This window comes from Candoia aspera, chromosome 3, assembly GCF_035149785.1.
Source record: "Candoia aspera isolate rCanAsp1 chromosome 3, rCanAsp1.hap2, whole genome shotgun sequence".
Lineage (NCBI taxonomy): Eukaryota > Metazoa > Chordata > Lepidosauria > Squamata > Boidae > Candoia > Candoia aspera.
Window position 1 is genome coordinate 195,755,194 of NC_086155.1, and position 21,355 is coordinate 195,776,548.

The following is a 21,355-nucleotide window of genomic DNA, read 5'->3' on the forward strand; positions in this document are numbered from 1 at the left end:
ACCCCAGACTGCTACAGGTCTTAGATGCCTAACCTGAAGCCTACACTGGTGAAGTCTTAGGTACAACCTCCAAATTCTCTTCTCTTCTCTTTCTTTCTTTCCCTATCTATCTATCTATCTATCTATCTATCTATCTCAACTTGAACTTTTACACTAGATATACCTTCCTTTATAATCAGGCTCCACACATTTTTTGGAATGGTCCCAGTTTGAATGCTAAGGGCAAAGAAGCTTGCATATCTTTCCTGTATCCCATTTCTTGAGCATGAAGTGAATGATTAGACTGTGATATATCTTTTTTATTTATAGCCCCCTTTTCTTTTTTCATCACATGACATGATTAACCAAATAATGGTGTACTCAATTAATCCAATGTTCTGGCTTCACATGATGCCCTAAACCAGTGTTTCTCAATCTTGGCAGCTTGAAGATGTGTGGACTTCAGCTCCCAGAATTCCCCAGCCAGTATGCTGGCTGGGGAATTCTGGGAGTTGAAGTGCACACATCTTCAAGTTGCCAAGGTTGAGAAACACTGCCCTAAACTATGAATTGACCATTGACTTAGATTAAAATGTGCTTAGCTAGTTCTTGCTTCAGCGAGTCATGCAAACATGTGAAGGTCGGGCTCCAATATTGGTCCTAAGGCCAGCTTTAACTTTCTTTACGGCATATGAAATCAATGCAAAGTACAGTTGTTTTGCCGGTTCTGGCTGGTCTCCCACAACATGTTTAGTAAAATCTTTGCAGGGGCATTCACACAATATGTTGGCTTCATGTTAACCTTGGGTAGTTTTTACACCTTAATGTGTTGAGCGCACCCATCCTCTTTGTATAACTTATGTTTTAATGTATTGTGCTGGCCCAGATAACAGTTTAATTCAGGCACCAAGTTAAATATGTTGTGTGAATGCAGCCATCCTATGTCTCCTGGCATAGAAAAAAGATTCAGCAACCTGAATTAAAAGAGGAGGGGAATAACTGCGACTGAACACCACTCTATCATGGTTTGCTGAATTAATCCAATTTGCTCGGATTCACACTAGAAATAATAACCACCTCGGCTGCGTTCCCGCAAAACCTCGAGCCATCACTTAGCCAGCCAGAGATCAACAAAGCCGCGCATCTGCCAGTTTGTAGTTCGCGACCATCAGGGCACCCATCACCGCTTCCAGCGAGAAGATGGACGCGCCCGACCCACCTGCCCCCAGGTACGACTCCCCGCAAAGGACCCCCTTTCTCCGCGGCCACCAGTTACGCACGGCGCCAAGCACGACGCCGCGGGCTGCGATTGGCTCCGGTACCCCCGCTGCGCGTCCAACCGGCGGAGGCGGTTCGGGGAGGCGCCGGGTATAAACCGGTTCCCAAAGGCGCGCGCGCGGGTGGCAAGGCGAGGCGCCGCGACAGCGATGGGGAAGGCGCAGGGCAACGCCGGGCGGGAGCGCCTGCCCAGGGCGTGGATCGGCTACCGCTCCGGATCGCCGGCGCCAAGCGTCCTCCTCCTCTTCCTCCTCCTGTGGACGATGCCTGAGGTTTGCCTTTGCGCGGCGGCGCGGCGCGGCGCGGCCGGGAAAAGGGGGCTCGGCTGACGCGCCTCTCGCTTTTGCTCTTCCCAGGTACGCGGCGAGGAGCGCGGGTGCCGCCTGCCCTGCGAGTGCCGCGCGGAGCCGCCTGCCTGCGCGCCTGGCGTGCCCTCAGTGTTGGACGGCTGCTCCTGCTGTCTGACCTGTGCCCGGCAGCGGGGGGAGAGCTGCTCCGAAGCGACGCCCTGCGACGAGAGCGCCGGCCTTTACTGCGACCGCCAGGCAGGGACGGAGGGCGGCCCCGGCGTCTGTATGGGTAAATGGCTGCGGGGTGCTCTCCTCCTGCGGGCAGGGTCGGCCTCGCGAACAGGACTGGCCTTCCGCTCCGAGCCCGAGAGGAGCGAGGAGACCTTCCGGGTGGAGAGGGAGAAGTAACGCCTGGGTCACCTTCCTACGTTGCCTTAGCTGTGCCTCTCCAAATGACTTTGGAAGGACGACGCCCAATTTGGGAGAAGTCTGGGATCGACAAGATTCCCCAAGGCAGCACTCTGGAGAAGTCCTGCTACCCACGACCCCCCACCGGTGTTAAATTGCAGCTCCTGAAAATCAAAATGTGACCTGTTTCTCCCTCTGTGGTAGTGTTTCTCAACCGTGGCAACTTTAAGATGTGTGGACTTCAACTCCCAGAATTCCCCAGCTAGCTTGCTGGCTGGGGAATTCTGGGAGTTGAAGTCCACACATCTTAAAGTTGCCAAGGTTGAGAAACACTGCTCTATAGCATCTCTTGCTGCTTGAAAGACCTATAACAAGGATAGACTGTTTGTAACTCCTGGCCTGCACATGGCCCTTGAAATCTTCAGCTGTGTTCCCCATCCCCCAATGGTTTTCCCTTCATTCACATTAAAGATTACAGTCAATATATGTATTCATGTTAACTGTATACCAAAAATTTGAATTAAACCACATTTTGGTTTGGTTATAAATGTAAGCTTATTCAATAGTTGAATTTAGGCATTATTTTTCCTGGCACCATTTATGTTTTAGTTGGATGGTTGCTTGCGCTACTTCTTTTTGCCTAATAAAGGTTAGGTGCTTCTGATCTGTCCCCAAAAAACAACCACCTAAAGGAGCTTGGCTGGACAGAGAAGCTAAGTAGGGTAAGGTCTGGTTACTTTTTGGATGGGAGACTGTGAGGGAATCTGAGGCAGATTGAGAAACCCAAATAACAATCAAGAAGAAATGCAATGACCACTCGTTTCCAAAGGGATACCAAGAAAGCCGGATGGATGTGCATGAAGTCACCAGCAGCTGAGTTCATCTTGAAGGTGGCTTGATCTTTTTGCTAAATTTAATCAATATATTCCTTAAAGATTCTTACACTTATCCCATTAGTTGGACTAACCCAAAAGCTACCTTTGATTTGAGATCATTTATATTTATCCTGAATTAAAATTAAATGTAGTTGGTATGATGGACTATTCACCATTATCTTTATGAATGTGGTCATGTCACCAAGTGACATGCTTGATTCAAGGATGTCAATACAGTACTAGATAGTCTGGAACACTTTTCAGATTTCTTTTTCTGAAGATAGACATGTGATAGTGGTACTCACATGCCAATGTAGGATATTTTTTATTGCAGGTGAGCAGGAAGACCTTTTTCATACTGGTTTTCTTCCCTGATCTTGGAGTAGATATGAGCTGAGTATTCCAACAGGCTAGGTTCACATGTAGCTTGATTGCTTTTTTTTCCCCCTCTGCTTCAGACCTTGAAGGAGACAACTGTGTTTTTGATGGGATTATTTATCGAAGTGGTGAGACATTCCAGCCCAACTGTAAATACCACTGTACCTGCAGGGATGGACAGATCAGCTGTGTGCCCCTCTGCAATGTTGATTTGTTGCTTCTTAGCCCTGAATGCCCCTTCCCAAGGAAAATAGAAGTTCCCAACGAATGCTGTGAACAATGGTCATGTGACCCTAAAGAAGATGACACTGGAGGCTTTGCAACAGCAGGTGTGTAAAGGCTTTATAGTAATGTCTTTGCTTCGTTGGAGGTACCTACTGTGCTAGTGTGTCTCTTTAAGACCAATTATCACTTGCCAATACTAGTCATGGAGGAGGCAAATTCTTGAGAATTTAGTAATGGCAGAGATCCATTGGCAAACCAGAAATGTGGGTTTTTTGTTTGTTTGGGTTATATACAAAGTTTGAACCAGCATAGTGTACTGGTTCAAATGTTGGCTATAGAAAACTCATGTTCATGCCAGCCACTGATCACTTAGTTCATCTAATGATTTAGGGCCAGTAACTCGCTCTTAGTTCAAACTACCACGCAAAGTGGCTGTGGGAATAAAATTTTTGGGAGATTCCAGGTAAGCTCTCAAAAGGAAGGTCAGCTGATGTAATGGTATGTTGGAATGACCTTGGGAGACAGGGGGAAGAACCACAGCCAGGGCAACAATCGCATAAGAGGCAGCTTAGCCCGCAGAAGGAATGTGGATGTGGCAAAAATCTCAGAAGGGACCCTCCTTAGTTTCATGGACTGTAAAGGCAAGGTGGGAAGAGATGTACTTTCAGACTTACAAAAGGTTTTTTAATGCAGCCTTACAATAACGTTAGAGCTAGTACTTCTGGGTGTGCTTCTTGTCTGGACTACCTCGCAAGGCTGACAGCTATAAATGCAGAAAGTAATTACAAAGTACTAATTAGCCATAGATGACCTCTAACTTTTCCATTTGCATTCACACAAGTAGTGTAAATCGGAGTATATGACAGGGAAGTGTATTGTCTCAGTCAGATGTAAGCGGTGTTAAACTTGTAAGTGGAACCCCTGTTCTTGAGAAAGTGACTGTGTTCACAGTATGGAATGGCTGCAAGTTACACATAGTAGTGACTTTATTTGAATGTCCTTCTTGAGACAGGCCTTCTCCAAACAGGAAGCCAACATCAGGAGAAGAGGGTTTCAACCTTAACCTGCCACTTTACTAGATTTCTTTGGATAGGAAGCTTTTATCATAAGACCATACATTTCTGTCTCAGTACATATGATTTTGTTTCATGTAGTGTTACAGTTCTCATTTTCTTTCCACAGAACAAATTATGAGCAGGAGAGCTTAATTCCTTGCAAGAAGTTGATCTAAAAGAGTAGAATGGGTGTTGAAGCTCTAGGACCCCTTCAAAAATTGCTTCTAATTATAATTTTTAAGGTGATGAAAAAGGACATTGTTCCTTATTAATCACATTACTTGCATTTAATATCCAATCCCATTAAGTGTAGTTTTTCTTCTGGTGTCTGACACTCCTTTGTCCTGCCACTAAGTTCTCTTTAGTGTACACTTCTTGGCACATTATTCAAGACCAAGTGAGACCTTCAGTCTTAAAAATGGTCATGCCTATCTGGACTATGTTGGAAAAGACACTAGGCGTGTATGAGAGAATTAGGAAATCTTGTTTATGTTGGCTTCCTTCTCTGTGTGGCAAAACAACTCTAAATCAAACATTCTCAGCTCTGAAGATGGCCCTAAGGCTAAATATAATGTTTAAGAGCTATGTAGGGTTAGTTGCCCAAGGCCACTATTTACTTTTGGTTTCATGCTAGTGGACTCTGCTACTCATAAAACTTTAAACAAGTTTAAATCTTATAGCGTAAGCATCCACATGAAATCAATGTGATAGTGTTAAAAACTTCTAGTATCTTGGGAACCCTTAGCTTTTTGAGGCAAAAGCTTTCTTTGCCAAAAAAAGAAAAATGTCCAGTAATAAGCAATTATCATTAGAGCCAGTTTGGTGTAGCGGTTAAGGCATTAGGCTAGAAACTGGGAGAGCGTGAGTTCTAGTCCTGCCTCAGGCATGAAGCCAGCCAGTCACCTTCTCTTAGCCCTAGGAAGGAGGCAATGGCAAATCACTTCTGAAAAACCTTGCCAAGAAAACTTCAGGGACTTGTCTAGGCAGTTGCCAGGAATCAACACTGACTTGAAGGCACCCCCCAAAATAAATAAGTAATTAATGAAATTGCTTTATGGCTACAGATATAAAGCAATCAGATATGACAAATATGGACAAACATATCACATTTATTACAGCCTAAGGCCAGAAACAGAAAAGAACACAAAACATTGAATAAAATCAAGGTGCTCGACCACTAACTAAGTTATAACTATGGGACACATTGCATCACTTGCACTATTGAAATGGTATCTACTGTCCACCTTGCATTAAGCTCGCAAGGAAGAGAGATACTGGTGTTACATTATGTTATGCGCCTATGGGGTTTTACATGACTCACATCCATCTCTTTGTGGTGGTGGTGGTGGTGGTTTCTCTCATGTTACACAGTGAATACCCTGTGTGGTGTTTCCAATTACAGTGACTACCAGGAGGTGCTGCATGACCAGATTCATCCATATTCAGACTCTTCAGACGTGGGTAGCCTGAAGAATAGTAATCTGAAGAGTCCCAGTGAGGATGAAACTGGTCATGTGGGGCCTCCTGGATAGCTCTTAAAGCTAACATGGTGTATATAGTCATATATACATATGCACATATATAGTGCTAAGGTTTGTGAGTTCAATTTCTGGTAGAGGGTTTGAATCCCATCAGATATTATCTGGCAACCTGCCTCTGAAGAGTCCCAGGTAAGATGGGGTAAGATGTAGTCATTAGGAATATCCATATAGGTACCACAGTAAAATAAGTCATGTCAGATGGCTTTCATAGCCTCAGTTCCACATGTGCAAACATGTTTCTCTATGGGATCTTAGGATATCTTCCCTGGAATAATGCCAAGGGTAAAATATTATACCTAGCCCAGAAAAAAAGCTTTTCTTAGCTTGGGAAATGCAAGCATGGAGAAATCGCAATCAGGCATTATAGTGGATAAACCATTTAAAAAATGACCTTGTAAAGTAGTGTTTATTCAGTGTGCATTTATAACTAAGCGAGGAGGCATTGCATATAATATATCTGCTGAAGTTTGCATGTTGGCACTTGCAGGCTGCATAGTTGCCATGCCTAGAAACAGAAATTGTGTGTGTAGGTAGAGTGTGTATATATGTAAGAAATAGTGGTGTGTTTTACTGTTTCAATTCTCCCCAGCCTGGTGATTTCTCGATGTATTCAAATTGCAACTCCACAATTCCCAGCCAGTTGGCCCTGGGAACTATGGGTCCAAACCTTCTCGAGCAGCCTTTCTCAATCTTTTTACCCTGGAGGAACCCTTGAAATAATTTTTAGGCCTCAGGGAACCCCTGCATAAAAATTGCAAAAAATATAAAAGCTTCACAATACAAGTTGCTTCTAACTTACACAATCCACATTTTACAATGTTTACGACAACAAAGCAGCAGGCCGGCAGCTGAGTCATCGTGCATAAAAATTCCCACCGCTGCGAGACCAGCGTTGCACAGCATGTGAAGTTAAAAAAAGAAAAATTCCAATCATACTGTCTCACAGGATCCCGAGCAACCTCTCGCAGAACCCTAGGATTCCATTGAGAAAGGCTGATCTAAAGATTACTGGATATCTTTTGACAACTAAATTGAACAAACAAAAGACATTTATTGAACATGAAACCTGGTGCCTTGAATTACGTCAACCAAGTTTCTAATTCTTAAGGGTGTGAGGAGTGACTTCAAAATGAGCATGGTGAATCTGTGGAACCTGGAGGAACATGCCCTGGGCCATATTTCAAAAAGTGGATGGGACGAGGGCTCATCATTTGATTGAAATGTAATTGAGGATTAATTTAAGGTTACGTTCAGTGTGGTTGCTTCTCAAAATTTCCTCTTTCTGTGTCATTAAAAATTGCCTTTAGTGATAAATTTTGAAGGGACTCTGAGAACAATGCTCAAAGCTTTGGAGGCCCCGTCGTAGCCCCCAAAACTAAACTCATTTCTTTTCCCAGCTAAGAAAACAGTGACCAGAGAACAGTCTAGCTGTTGTATGGTACCACATAAGGCCTTCCCTAAGATCTTTGGCACAGGACAAAGACATTTTTATTCTTCTAGAACGTTGAATAACAATCCTGCTATGAATTTTAACTTTCTGCTGCTGCTTTTACTTTGTTAGATTACTGCTTATTTTGTCCTGTATATTTTACATAATGTTTTAATGTGTATTTTTATTATTTTAAATTCTTTTAATTGCTGGCTTTTATTATAAGTTGCTATTAGATTTTGTAAATAGCAAATGTTATATATAATTTTTTTCCCCCATTCAATTGTGTCTGATTCTCAGAGACTGCCTGAACTAGTCCCTGCAGTTTTCTTGGCAAGGTTTTTCAGAAGTGGTTTGCCATTGCCTCCTTCCTAGGGCTGAGAGAAGGTGACTGGCCGAAGGTCACCCAGCTGGCTTTGTGCTTAAGGCGGTACTAGAACTCACAGTCTTCTGGTTTCTAGACAGATGCCTTAAGCACTACACCAAACTGGCTCTTGTATATAAATTAAGCTGAGCCTATTAGAGAAATGCAGCCCCTGAATCCACAATGCCTGTATTAGACTGACTGGAGATCTGCTTTGGGTGTAGATCTGGGGCCTCACAGTCTAGGTTGATCCTTGTTATATTACAAAATACATGTCTTTTCGAAAACCATTTTTAAAATTACAGTTTACTCATATGAAAATATCTATAGAATTCCTCTTGGTCATAAGATACACAAGGCAGCATACCAAACAAATATTAAATCAATGTACTGCACAAAAAAGAAGGCAATAAAAACCTTGAGAAAGAAAAATTAGTTGTCAACCCTTACATCAATAAACATTCAGAAAAGGAATAACATATCAGCCAGAAACTAAACAAGGAAACAGTAAGCCTTACCTTTCTATTTCCATAGTTAGGTTCTTCTCTGTAGTTTGCTTCTGGGTCCAATTCAAGGTGTTGGTTATCACCTTTAAAGCCCTACATGACATGGGGCCAGGCTACCTGAGGGACCGCCTCTCCCCCGTTACATCCCCTGCCCCACCCGATCTTGCAGAGAGGGCATGCTGAGGATCCCGTCGGTAAGAGAATTCCATCTGGTGGGGTCCAGGAGGCGGGCCTTCTCTGCAGTAGCGCCCGCCCTTTGGAACATCTTGCCCCCGGAGGCGAGGCTAGCCCCATCACTCCTGGCCTTTCGGAGAAACTTGAAGACCTGGCTCTGCCACCTGACCTGGGGTGGGGAGGAGAACAGTCATGCCTGGGTTTGGATAGTGCCTTGAAGTACCGCTTCCATGCATAGACTGAATGAGATCACAGCCATCTGGACTTTACTCTTATTTATATTATTAATGATACGCAATTTTATAAGGCATTTTATATATTTATTGTTTTAGTGATTATTTTATTGTAAACTGCCCAGAGTCCCTCCGGTGGGAGGAGATGGGCGGTGACAAATTTGGTAAATAAATAAATAAAATTCTTATTTTATAATCTTCACCCATCTAATGTCTCTTGATGGTGAATTATGTAGTTGGTTCTCAAATGGAAGTCATGAGCCATGGATATTTCAGATAGCCTAGAGCTTTATAAACAACAGCAACTTATACTGGGCTCAGAAATAGACTGGAAATAATGCACTTAATGTGCAGCAGGAGTATTATAAGGTGTTTCCTGGTGTGCCCCTTATGGCTGAAATCATTTGCAGTTTTCGGCACCAGTTGCAGTTTGCCAAAGTCTTCAGTAGCCTACAGGACGTGATTGAGCCATGCACTGATGGCCAAACACATCCTTTCCAGTTCTGAGCTAGTATCTTAATATTTTACTGTTTGAGAACCTCTGGGCAACAGTGCAGTTCAGTGCTGTAAATCCTGTCTTCAGCATTCAAACAGGAAGCTACCTTGGGGATTGAAGCATCTGACTCAAGTTTTAACTGCATCGAGCAGACAACAGAATGGAGCGCGTGTTCCACCAGTTGTGGAAGGGGTGTCTCCACCAGAGTCACCAACAAGAACCCAATGTGCAAGATGGTGAAAGAGATCAGGCTATGCGAAGTGCGGCCCTGTGAAAAAAATCAACTAACTGATAAGGTATGGCTTACATTCAAGTGATTGTACTAACCTGCACTAATTTTAGAGAGAGAAGAGCACATAGAACCTTGGCTTGGAGGTAAGGTTGAGCTGATTATCCACCAGGTCCCTTATTTAAATTATTTTTTCAAACCTGTTTTTGAGTGTCTTGGATATCTTGAGTTCGGTCACAGTGGGAAATATCATGTTGGACTAGATGGATCTCAGCCTGATCCAGCAGCTCTTTTTTGATGCATTTATCTCCAGAAATGGCTTCTAAAATGGAGCTGCCATTATGACGAAATAGGTTTTGGTTGGCTTCCATCACACATTGAACACAAGTGCACCAAAAGTAAGAAAGGCCTGGCATGGGGCTACTGCAGAAATAGGCAGCTAACCAGTGTCTCAGAAGATGGTATATGATCTCTGAAGCCATTTGTTAATTCTATAATTCTACTCACAAAACTGATTCAATATAAAGGATGAAGGACGTTCCTTTAGCCAGAACTCATTTATATTGTGTGTGCAGTACTGAGTCTGATGCTGCAGTGAACATATCAGCAGACTGGCAAACTTTGTGTTGGGATGCAGCTGCTAGAATTCCCTGATTATCATGTTGACTAGGAATTATGAGAATTGCAGTCCCAGCAAAACCAGAAGGTACAAGCTGAGCAAGGTTCCCTTAGTGGAGCCCAGTACAACAGTGGCCTTATGAGAATCTACACTTGGGACACATCTCTTTGGGAGCCATCCTACATAGCTTCTGTATGTAGGTTCTACCATCAGTAGTAACAACTGGGTCCAAATAATAGCTTAGGGTACTACTGGATGGCCAAAATAAGGCCATCTAGGCAATGCCTTAGATGGAAGACCTTTTCAGCTCTTAACACTCTGAAGTAGCAATAGATGTGCTACTGGAAGCACATGCCATGCAATAATATGGCCATGTTTCAACAATCCGATTTGGAGAGTTGAATCCAGCCCTACCCAAAGCTTCCGTATTTCTTTAGCAAATAATGGGTTGGTGTGAATTAATAATTGGGATCTGCCTCCAAGGATGTTCCCAAGAGTTTGAGCTGTGTCAAGCCTTCAGCTTCCGACTTCCCATTGTACTATAAGGCTCTTCTGGTCATATTTACTTTAAGAAAGGAAGAGAAATTTGGGTGCTCCTAATACACATTTATCACCTTTTATGGCAGATGAGAGTCCCATCCCCCCAGAGAAGGGAATGTAGAACCCAAAGATAAATATTCACAGGTACAAAGAAAGCTGCCTGTTCTCATTGTAGCCACTCTTATAGTCATGGTTGCCATTATGAGCATCTCTGCTTTGCACATTTCCATGTGATCTGCAGGAAAAGTTAAGTAGCTTTTTATCCTGTCTCCATCATCCAGTTCTGCCAATTTTGCAGTTTAACCCAAGTGTTTCTCCTGGCTTCCTGGACCTACAACCTACCCATTTTGAGGTAGAATGCATATGAAAATTGCTAGGGCTGTGTGAAGCCTCAGTTTGGAGATTGAGCTGAAAGCTGACTTTGCAAACTCCAAATGGATTTGCAATTCAGAAAGGCTTTTGTGCAAGCCCGAAAGTATTTTCTATCAAACACACCTGACATGCCAGTCTAACTCTCTACACCAGTGTTTCTCAACCTTGGCATGGCTGGCTGGGGAATTCTGGGAGTTGAAGTCCAACATCTTAAAGTCGCCAAGGTTGAGAGAACCACTGCCCTATACCAAGTGGCTAGCCTTGTGATCAAGGGTCTGTGATTGTGCCATGCTGAGATCATTGAAAAGGAGTCTGAGATAAAGACATGCAGCCAAATATTGCTGCTGCCATGAAGGATCTGCCACCGTTGCCTAAGTCTTCACAAGAACTTCCACCTTGAAAGGCATGCTGCCAGCAACATTGTCGCTACCATTCCACTAGCTGCCAAGTAGCTGATTGGCATGCTACCTCTGCTGATATCATGTCCCAAAAAAATGACGTGTAAGGATTAGGGTTCATCTTAACCCACCAACTGTTGATTTACAGACTGGGGACCTATCAAGTAAAAAGGGAACATCACATACATAAGAGAAGGGGCGCCTTCCATCAATTCCTCATCTCCTCCTGCAATTTCACTATAACCATGCAACTCTGAAATGCCCAACTCACCTAAGGGGAAAGTTTTCCATGCAAAATTTTCCTGCACAGGTCTCTTCTTTTGCATCCTTGCCCACATGCTCTGACTTCCACCCCAACCAAAACAGCATTACAAGTGCCCTACAGCCATTGAAAGGATGCTCATTCCATCCTAATGCATCATAGCTGTGTGTTGCATTAACTTGGATTTGGGTGTCCACCTAATTAATATTCTGTGCTTTTTCTTAGAAGGGGAAGAAATGTCTCCGAACTATAAAGGCTCACACAGCTGTCCATCTGGAATACAAGAACTGCACCAGCATCCAGATGTATAAACCCCGATACTGTGGCATCTGCGGTGATGGACGGTGCTGCACTCCACACACGACCAGAACAATCCAGGTGGAATTCCGTTGTCCTCGAGGCAACACTATCAAACACCCTGTGATGTCCATTTCTACTTGTGTGTGTCACAGCAACTGTCCTCAGAATAGCAATGCTTTTGTTCGAAAGCTCAGTTGAATGAGCCGCTCAAAAATGAGACTAGCCTTGCAACACTTTAACAACATTTATCTTCTTTTTTGGGAGGGAGGCAGAATCAGACGCTTTGCTTCCAGATCCAGTCTATCCATCATTTCATTTCTAGGTAACCCATTTCGGTTCCTGTGGAATTTTTTGCAATCATGCTTGCTTCAAACAATGTTGCCTCATTAAAATATTGTCACTTGCGGGGAATGCAGTTTTTCTTTCTAAGCAGCTTCTCCCTCCTTGGCTACATGTATTAGCATGCCACAAATCATATTTCTGCATTGTCCTCCCTGGACCAACTGTTTAAACTTGATGGGCAAGATGCTTGTATTCTAGTGCGCTTTATTGTCTCGACATTCACTACAGCCAGGAGTTAGGCACACCAGAGTTGAAATCCTCACTACCAGCAAGAAAAGTGTTTTTTGTGTCAGCAACAAAACCACTTCACACTAAGGACAACATTCTTTGTTTATTTTTCTCCCACAAATTAAAACATGCTTCTCTATTTTTTCCTGCTTTTGCAAATCTCTTCCTGAAGCTTGTGTTTTCCTCTTTGTCTTGGCTTGGCTTCAGCAGATGCTAAAGCCTGATTTTGGCAAATGGTCCCAGAGCAGACCTCCCCAACCTGGTGCCTGCAGATGTGTGGACTTTCACTCCCAGAACGCTCAGCAAGTCCACAAATACGGCAGCATCCATGTGGGAAAAAACATTTCTTCAGCAACTGGGAATGTTTTTCCAGCCACTGGTAGACTTTATGGCCAGTGTGGGTGATGCTATAGATTTGTTTAACCCCTCCACAGAACTCACCAATATTTTTTTCTTTAAATACTACATGGAACTATTTCTGTGGATGTTTCCACACAAAGGATCTCTAAAATCTTATGGCGTCACTACAAAGGCAACATACTGAACTTGCCTTATGCGAGTGTGAAGGTAAGGCAAACATGGAAACCGCCAAGAGGTCATTGGAAGTTTGAGTTTTGGAGACCCCATCCAAGATATTCCAGTTGCCTTGGAGCGCCAACACTCAATTTTCTACAGTCAGACTTAATATTCAGTTTGTGTAGCAGTCTACCACAGACCAGCTGGCTTTTTTGCTAAGGGAGAAAGCAAACGCTGTAAATAACTCAAGAAGGTCTGTGCTTTATAGAAACAACAAATGTAAATAGAAAGCATACATTGTATAACCCATTTTTTTCTGTGACTGTTATTACTAAATAAAACTTCTCAACACGTGATATAAAGCAACTGGCACAGGGAAGTTCCACACTTCATTCTTGAGCTATAAAACAGGTTAAAAGCTATATTTCAGCTTGGTTTATATGTTGCAGATAAAGTCAGGAATGAATCCTATAATTGCTGTATTAAATCCAGCATCTTCTGCCTAACTCTAATGGCAAACTGATCCACAAATTTTTCTAGTAGTAACTGTGGTTATACAACCTTGCACAAGATAGATGGAATTAAAAAATAACTCAAATCCTGGGAGTTACAGTATATGTCAGAATGCAGCCAAATTCCACAATTTCATCGTCAGATGAAAAATACAGTATTTTTTAAAATAAAGTACACGTTCTGCTTTTTTAATTTTGAAGTCAGTGAGTGCCATCTAGTGGTGGTGCAGCTGCTATGCTGCCAATCCTTGCTCTAGCCCACTGTTTCTCAACCTAGGCAACTCTAAGATGTGTGGACTTCAGCTCCCAGAACTCCCCAGGTTTGAAAAGTGCTGAAATACTTATTTTGGGCAGAAAGCAATACATTTCAGAGTTCAAGAAATTTCCAAAACCAGGATACAGACATTTTGCTCCTTAGGGTTTCTCAACCTTGGCAACTTTAAGATGTGTGGACTTCAACCTCTAGCATGGTTGGCTGGGGAATTCTGGGAATTGAAATCCACATCTTAGAGTTGCCAAGGTTGAGAAACATTGATCTAGCCTATCAAGGAAGGCTATTTTCCAGCTGCTGTCATTTGACAGGTTTTAATTAGAATAGAAATTGGACCAAAGGCCTTCAACAAACAAGTGCCTGCTATATATTCCTTGGCTTTTGAGTGGCATCCCTGAATCATACACCAAATAGATGGATCCAAGATAAAGAAGCAGGCAGGGCTAGTACAGAAACTATCCAAGTTGAATCAATTTAACATTACTTTTGTGTGGTGAATAATTTTCCTTTTAAGCACAAAAGATCAGTTTTTGAAGTATCTTTTGGATGGTATTTCGAGCTTTGGCATCTTTCTTGAGTAGCTTATGAGCCATTTCTTCCAATCCATGCTAGCATTTATAGCAGGGAAGTCTCCTTTATCTCAGCAGATGGCAGCACCTGACAGACCTTGTCCAGACTTAAGGTTGGGAGGAAAAAAACAGATCCCATCCAGGTTGCTCCAACTTAATGCAACCCCTACAGACATTTTAAGTTTTACTCCAGGCAGCATGACCAATGGCAAAAGTGGAGTGATAACTTATAACAATTGGAGGCATCAGTAAATATGCTCACCGCTGTCTATGTAAGTTTCCCATGGTTTCAGTCATGGTCTGTACTGACCAGGAGAAAGGAAGTTTAGTCCAAAGGGACCTTTATTTTAGGCACTGAGTTGAGGGGCTTTGTAGCATTTCCCTCCTTTCAGTCTTGATACCCTGTAAATAGAAAGCTTGGCACTGAGTAACCTGCACACAATCTGCTGTGTAAGATTCTATATCCGAGATTCCGAACATGGTGCCTCTGGGCACCAGGGCATCAGTAGATAGTTTCCTTAATGTCCACAGCTTCCTGTTCCACTGAATTTTATTATTTGTAGTTTTTTTAGATGCTTATTTTAGAAAACAGATTTAAATAGGGGAGATGTCTTAACTGCAAAGCAAAATGCCAATTCTTTCTATGTCCAAGAATACCGTCATCCTCTTTCTTCAGCTGCAGTCGCTATTCATTGCTCCATCTTTGACTTTTTATAAAAGCTTGAACTTGCTTGCAAATATATGCTAGGTTGTTCTTTAGGAGGAAGACAAACATGTCACAAGCATTGCTGGTCACTTCTGCGGAGTCCTGTTATTCAGCTTCACTTTTGTTTCTTAAGGTACCCTCACTAAGGCTTTTGTTTTTTCTTTTCTCGGTCTCAGGTTAGTACATATTTTTTACCTACAGGGAAAGTTCTTACCAAACTATCCTGGCAAATTCCTGTTTGTACTTGCTGTTTTTCTTACTCAGTGGTCTTGTTCCTGGCTGCCTTATGTTGCTCCTACAGACCCTGCTTCCACACAGGAAGAAGCAGGCACTCAACCATGGTTGGTAATCAGCAGCTACTCAAAGAGATTATCTTTTCACATATGAACACACAACCTCATGGAACAGGTTCATTGTCCTCTCCCACTTTTTTCTTCCCTTGATAAGTTCCATTCCACCCTCCTGTTACTCTCTTTGTTCACTTGCTCAGTGAGCTGGGACCTTCTACATAAAAACCAAGTGTTTGGCAGATGAGCTGTGGCCTTTTCCCTGAGATTTGCCTGTGCCGAAACTGAGAGCTGCAGTTGAATGTTAGGAGCAGTTGCAGAATGCTGTTCTGCTTTAATGCAAGATTGACCCATCTTTTAATAGGAAAGGACTATGCTTGGACTTGTTTTTCAGACCACAGACTACACACAAAGACTGCAAAAGTAGGTAAGGCTGGATCATTCCCAATAGCTGTGATGGTGCTAGGAGGAGGATGGGAATCTAAGTGGACGCTTTTGTCTAGAAGCAGTGACGATCTACGCTGCTCAGATTCAATGAGTGGAAAGGCTACATGTAGAGGGTGCCAGAATGCTCTCTTATTTTCTCTCTTTAATGCATCTCAGAGGGCTTTAGATCCAAATGAAGCAATAATGCAATGGGAAAGATGTCCTTCACTTACCACTTTCCTGATGTAAATTAATCCCAACAAGTAGTGACACAGTGAGTCATCAGGAAAAAAGGGGAGAAAACTAGACAATATCTTCAGTATCAATCTCCCCATCTACTTATCCTTAGGAAGGAAGTGGCAGCTTTAAATATCACATTAACTTTCATGAGTGGGATTCTTAAGGCAGCAATGTCTTTTTTTAGACTCTCACAGAAGCCTGGAAAAGACTGGGCTGCTTTAATGAATAGCAGAGAGATGCTGTGCTCCTGGCCACTCCAAAACACTTCTTCCAAATCATTTTCAAAGCATTCTGAGCCCTGCAATAAAGTTCAGCTTCTCTCCTATTAAAAATTACAATTTGATAGCAACTTTTGCAGGTCCTTTGGGCACTGCACCTGGGACATATGGTTATAGGATTTCAGGTTGTGAACTTCTGCCCTACGTGAGAGGGAAAACAGAATTGTCTAGTGATTAAATGGCAGATATCCCATATATGCTGTGACTTGGATGAGAACATAAATATGGAACCTAGTGTCCAAAGACTCATGCAGCAGATATTGGAAGGAGCTACCCATCTGACTGCTTCAAGAAGATTAATGCATTGCTGCAGAACTGTCCTATCTCTTTAGTCCAGGTGGAAACAGCAATAAAGTTCTGCAGAAATCTTCCAGCAGTTCTTTCATCTTAAATCCCACTGTAGGACTCCTTTCCTCTCTTCCCACCACCTTTAGCTTCTTCTGAACAATCGATTAATAAATTCAGCCTACCACCTGTGAACAGTTAGGCGGATGAGAAGAAAACCATTGTCCAGTCAGAGGAGCCAAACTGCAGCAACATACCATTATTTTTCCAGATGGCCCACGCACAAAAGACACATAATTGATGTCTGCTCCATGAAGGGAAAGCCTGAGTATTATTTCTGAAGATCAAAAGCTGTTTTCAGACCTATGCAGGCTGCTTCTGGAAAATCCATCAGCATTATTTTTAGAGCCAGCTTAGGCATGGTGGTGGGTGAGCAAGAGACTGGAGACTCTGCCAAGAACACAGAGAGACAGACGGGCTTTGAAAATGGGAATCTGTGCTAGCCTTCAAAGGCAAAGTGGAGCATAGCTACTGCTGGCCCCCTTTGGTTCTTCCAGTACTCTATGTGAGCATTACCCTCACTTGAACAGTGGCCAGCCAAGATATCTCCTTTAATAAGGCTTAGACAATCCACTGGAGCTCCTTCAACATTGAGAATATTTGCATTATCAACCTTTAGAATAATGGAAGAAGCTGATAATATAAATGTGGACTTCTCTAATTAACCCACAGGGGGGACAGGCCATGCTGACTGTAGGATCAGAAGCTGCATGCTCTCAAAAACCAGTGGCTCGGACTATTATAACTTCTCCTAGGAGAAAGCATTTCATTCTGTTATACATAGGGTTGCCATGAGTTGTAAACGACTCGACAGCAACTAACAACAACAAGGAGAAACAGTTGTGACTCTGTAACTCTAAACTTCTTAAACGAAGGTTTTGGTTTAGATTAGACGAAAGACAATTAAGGCCTGGCAAAATTAAGAGATTTCAGTGGACACAGGAGAGCAAGGTGAATAAATGAATATATTTATTCATGTATTTGGGACATGCACAGTAGACTACTGTAATGCACTAGGGATGCCAGGCTGCCCTTGAAGATGGTCTGGAAATTACAATTTATGCAGCATACGGGTGCTCAAAAATTGGGGAGGAGGGGCAGCCTAGTCAGAATAGGCTGATATTATCTGCACTAACTGCACATACTTTTCTGAGGTCTAACATGCTGTTTCTCTCTGCCATTTTTCCACAATGTGTGTCTGCTGCCCTGGATCTGTAAATCAGATGTTCCAGAGCTACCAGTCTTGGTGTGTTTGATGTACATGCAAATGTTTGGAACATTCTCCTCCCAGAGTTGAGACAGGCCCCATTGCTCCTGGACTTCAACAAAAATTTGAAAACCTGGTTTTGTCATCATGCCTGGGGAGGGAAGGAGAACAGCTCCTCTTGGGGATGGCTAGCGCCCTAGAATTGCCCTGTTTTGCTTATGGATTGAGAGAGAACTTTGCCATCTGAATTCTATTACATTTTAGTATATTTATATTTTACTGTTTATTGTTTATTTATATGTTCTGTTCTGTTCTGTTCTGGTATAGTATAGTATAGTATTTATTACATTGTGATTGTTTTTTAGTGTAACCCCCCCAGAGTCCCTCCTTGTGGGGAAGATGGATGGTGATAAATTTGACAAATAAATGTTGTAGAAAGCATGGAGATGACCTTAAAGAACCTATCCAAGACTTGCAAGATTCTGTTACTATAGCCTATCTCAATAAAATATGGTTCCAGTCTTCCTGTCAAGTCAGTTTCCTGATCCCTACTTCATAGGGCTGACATATATTGGCCAAAATCCACTTGGCTTTTAAAAGTATAATTATGTGCTTAAAAGTCTTAATGTGTGAGATGGTCATGGCTTTAACAATGGGGGGAGAGAAGAGAAATGCAGGGGTGGGGGACTAAACTTAATGAACAAAATTAGGGAAAAGTTGACTCACTTCATGTGTAGATTGGTCTCTTTAAATACATATGTCAGCGTAAGTCATTTTCTACCACAGGTATATAATCTTGCAGAATTGCAGTCCCAAGACTTCTTTTAAAAGGATGGCTAAAAAATGCACACTGTAGCACCTGGGTAAGGCCATTGGGTAAGCTATTGTTGAATGTACTGATTGTGTCACGTGAACACATCTAGGGCTATCAGATCTGAGTTGAACATGATCCAGTTGACCACTAGATGGCAGCAAAGAATTGGAGTTTTCTCTATCTCTTTGCTGCCCCTAGTGATCATCTGGACTTTTGCATCCCAGATATAAAGAAGTTATACAGCTATGGTCTTGGAGGATGCAGTGAAAAGAAGAGGAAGTGGTTCTGCAGAGTTTTTCTTTCTGCTATCTACTCAGAAAGATCACTCCTCCTAGTTGTTTTCCAACCAAAAGAAGCTCTGTATCTTTTTCTTCCTAGAAGAAATGGGTCTAGAGAGAGGAATTTAGGGTAGGGGAGGCTGAGAGAGAGGGATTGGTCCAAGGTCACCCAGCTGGCTTCATGCCTAAGGTGGGACTAGAACTCCCAGTCTCCTGGTTTCTAGCCTAATGCCTTAACCACTAGACCAAACTGGCTGTCACCCCGTCAGGAATTACCATGGAAATTCTGGGGAAGTGGAAAGTGCCAGTGTACTGTATTAGGACCAGGGCCAGGGAAATCTAGATTCAAATCCACTCTCAGCCATAGATATTCACTGGGTGACTCCAGACCAGTTACACTCTCTCACAACCGAACCTTACTGGTTGTTGTGAAGAAAGCTGGAGAAACTGGGTGCCATGCAGCCATGCATGCCTGTTCAGTTCTTAGAGATAAAGTAGGAACAAACAACTGTATTATTTATTCATTCATCAGCACTACTGTACTTGGCCTGATAAATGCAAATGCCAATTAAAACCTGTTGTCCTTTTTTAAAGACTCACAGGGCATTTAGAACTGGCATGGGACAATTTAAGCTGCTGGCACATCTATGGAAAATCTTGTAATAATACACAATGCTAGATTACAGTTTGTATTTGTGCAAGATGCTGAATTCTTTTTTAATACATGAAATAGTTTGTTTTTTTTTACTAAGCCTGGCACCAACTCAAGAGAATGTATTTGCATAGCATCCTTAATTTTCTTAGTGAATTAACCCATTTTCTGAGTCTGCATAATACACTGAATCCCAAACTAACCAACCAACTAAATGGGTTGAATTTATACAACAAGCTAACTCACAAAAAGGGGCTCTGCATGTTGTGTGAAACCAGTTATTAGTCATCAACTGTCCTGGGTTAAATAAGCTGTTTGAAATCACCCATAATGAGCACCAATTGTATTCTCAAGGCACATAGCCATCCTACAAAATTAATCATTCCCACCAATAGCAAATGTGGGTAGTCAAGTACCAGTCAGTTCAGTAAAGGACCAGTCAAAAACAACTTATTCTTGCATAAAAATGTACTTCAGTAAAAACAAATGGAAGGACACTTAATGGTACCAAAAAGACATGGACCAAGTGGGGTCAAAGATTTGCAAAACATTGCATGTCTGTTGGGAAATGAAGACAAAGAAAGATGGAGTGAAGTTAGAATTTGCCATCAACCATCATCTAAGGTTAAACAGGATACCAGAAGGTCACACACTTCCTCACACTAAAATGGTCTGAAGTTTACCCTAAAGAAACAGGCCACAACTGGTCTTTTGCTTGAAGCTATCCCATTAAAGTGTCAAAAAATCAGTCTGAGCCTTCAGCAGGAAAGGTTTCAGGAGGACACTGCTTTTATGCCCTGTGCTTTATCTCCGCAGGAGCCCTAGAGATGGTAACGCTGTTCCAGCTTCAGCCAACTTGGATCTTCCTCTTAGGATCAACTGCAACATTTTCCTAGGGCTGTCCTTGTAACTCTTATGAAATAAATGTTCATACACCTTCAGGTCACCAAACAATCTTTGAAAATGTTAAGACTTTTTAATAAAAAAAAACATCAACTGTAGCATTACAAATTACGGAGCGTTCTTGAATTGCTCTAATTCATCATGCCCACCCAATGCCTAGTTCATGCATCGTGACAAGACAGAGGTGAACAAACATCTGGAAACACGGGGTTTATTTAAAAGTCTGGGATGCGGGGCTGAGGACCACAACAGGTGGGATGATGATGCAAAACAAGCCAAATCCCACCAGGATTAGTTTTGGAAGGAACTCTTTATTTGGGGTAGGTAAGCTTTTTTTCCTAATGGGAAAAAAGGAAAGTTACACTTTTTAGAATCTGGTTTGAGTGTTGCCCCCAGTTTTCATCATGCAAGCCACCAATGGCAGTGGTGTCATTGGAAAGTTCATAAATACATTAAAAAGTCTGGAGACTACATGCTGCTCTAGTGCTGCCTATCCTTGAGCTAAGTTATGGTCTGTTTAACCATTGTTGAGCAAGGCAAAGACTGTTGGCACAGTACACTTAAAATGGTTAAGAAATTAATTCATTTTCTGGTTCACACAATACTTGGAACCATTAACTAACCAGATGGCCAAGTTGGTTCAACATGCTAATCCACATGCAAACCAAGATTAAAATTAACCAAGGTTAGCATGCCATGTGAACACAGTAGGCCTTAAACTGACCTACATAAGGGTGTTGGGCAAGATGCATCAACATTTGTGCACTGTTCACACGTAAAATGAAGCCAGAAAGCATAGCTTCAAAGCCACAATGGCTGGGACCATACAT

The 21,355-nt window shown here is 42.4% G+C and overlaps 1 protein-coding gene across 1 annotated transcript; it reads left to right on the forward strand.

The window, feature by feature from the left end:
* Window positions 1-1,607: 1,607 nt before the first annotated feature.
* Window positions 1,608-12,477, forward strand: CCN3 (cellular communication network factor 3). The gene is made up of 4 exons (XM_063299620.1): window positions 1,608-1,836; window positions 3,289-3,537; window positions 9,319-9,527; window positions 11,877-12,477. The coding sequence occupies exons 1-4, from the start codon at window positions 1,833-1,835 to the stop codon at window positions 12,147-12,149; spliced, it is 735 nt and encodes a 244-aa protein (XP_063155690.1). The 5' UTR covers window positions 1,608-1,832; the 3' UTR covers window positions 12,150-12,477.
* Window positions 12,478-21,355: the final 8,878 nt, after the last annotated feature.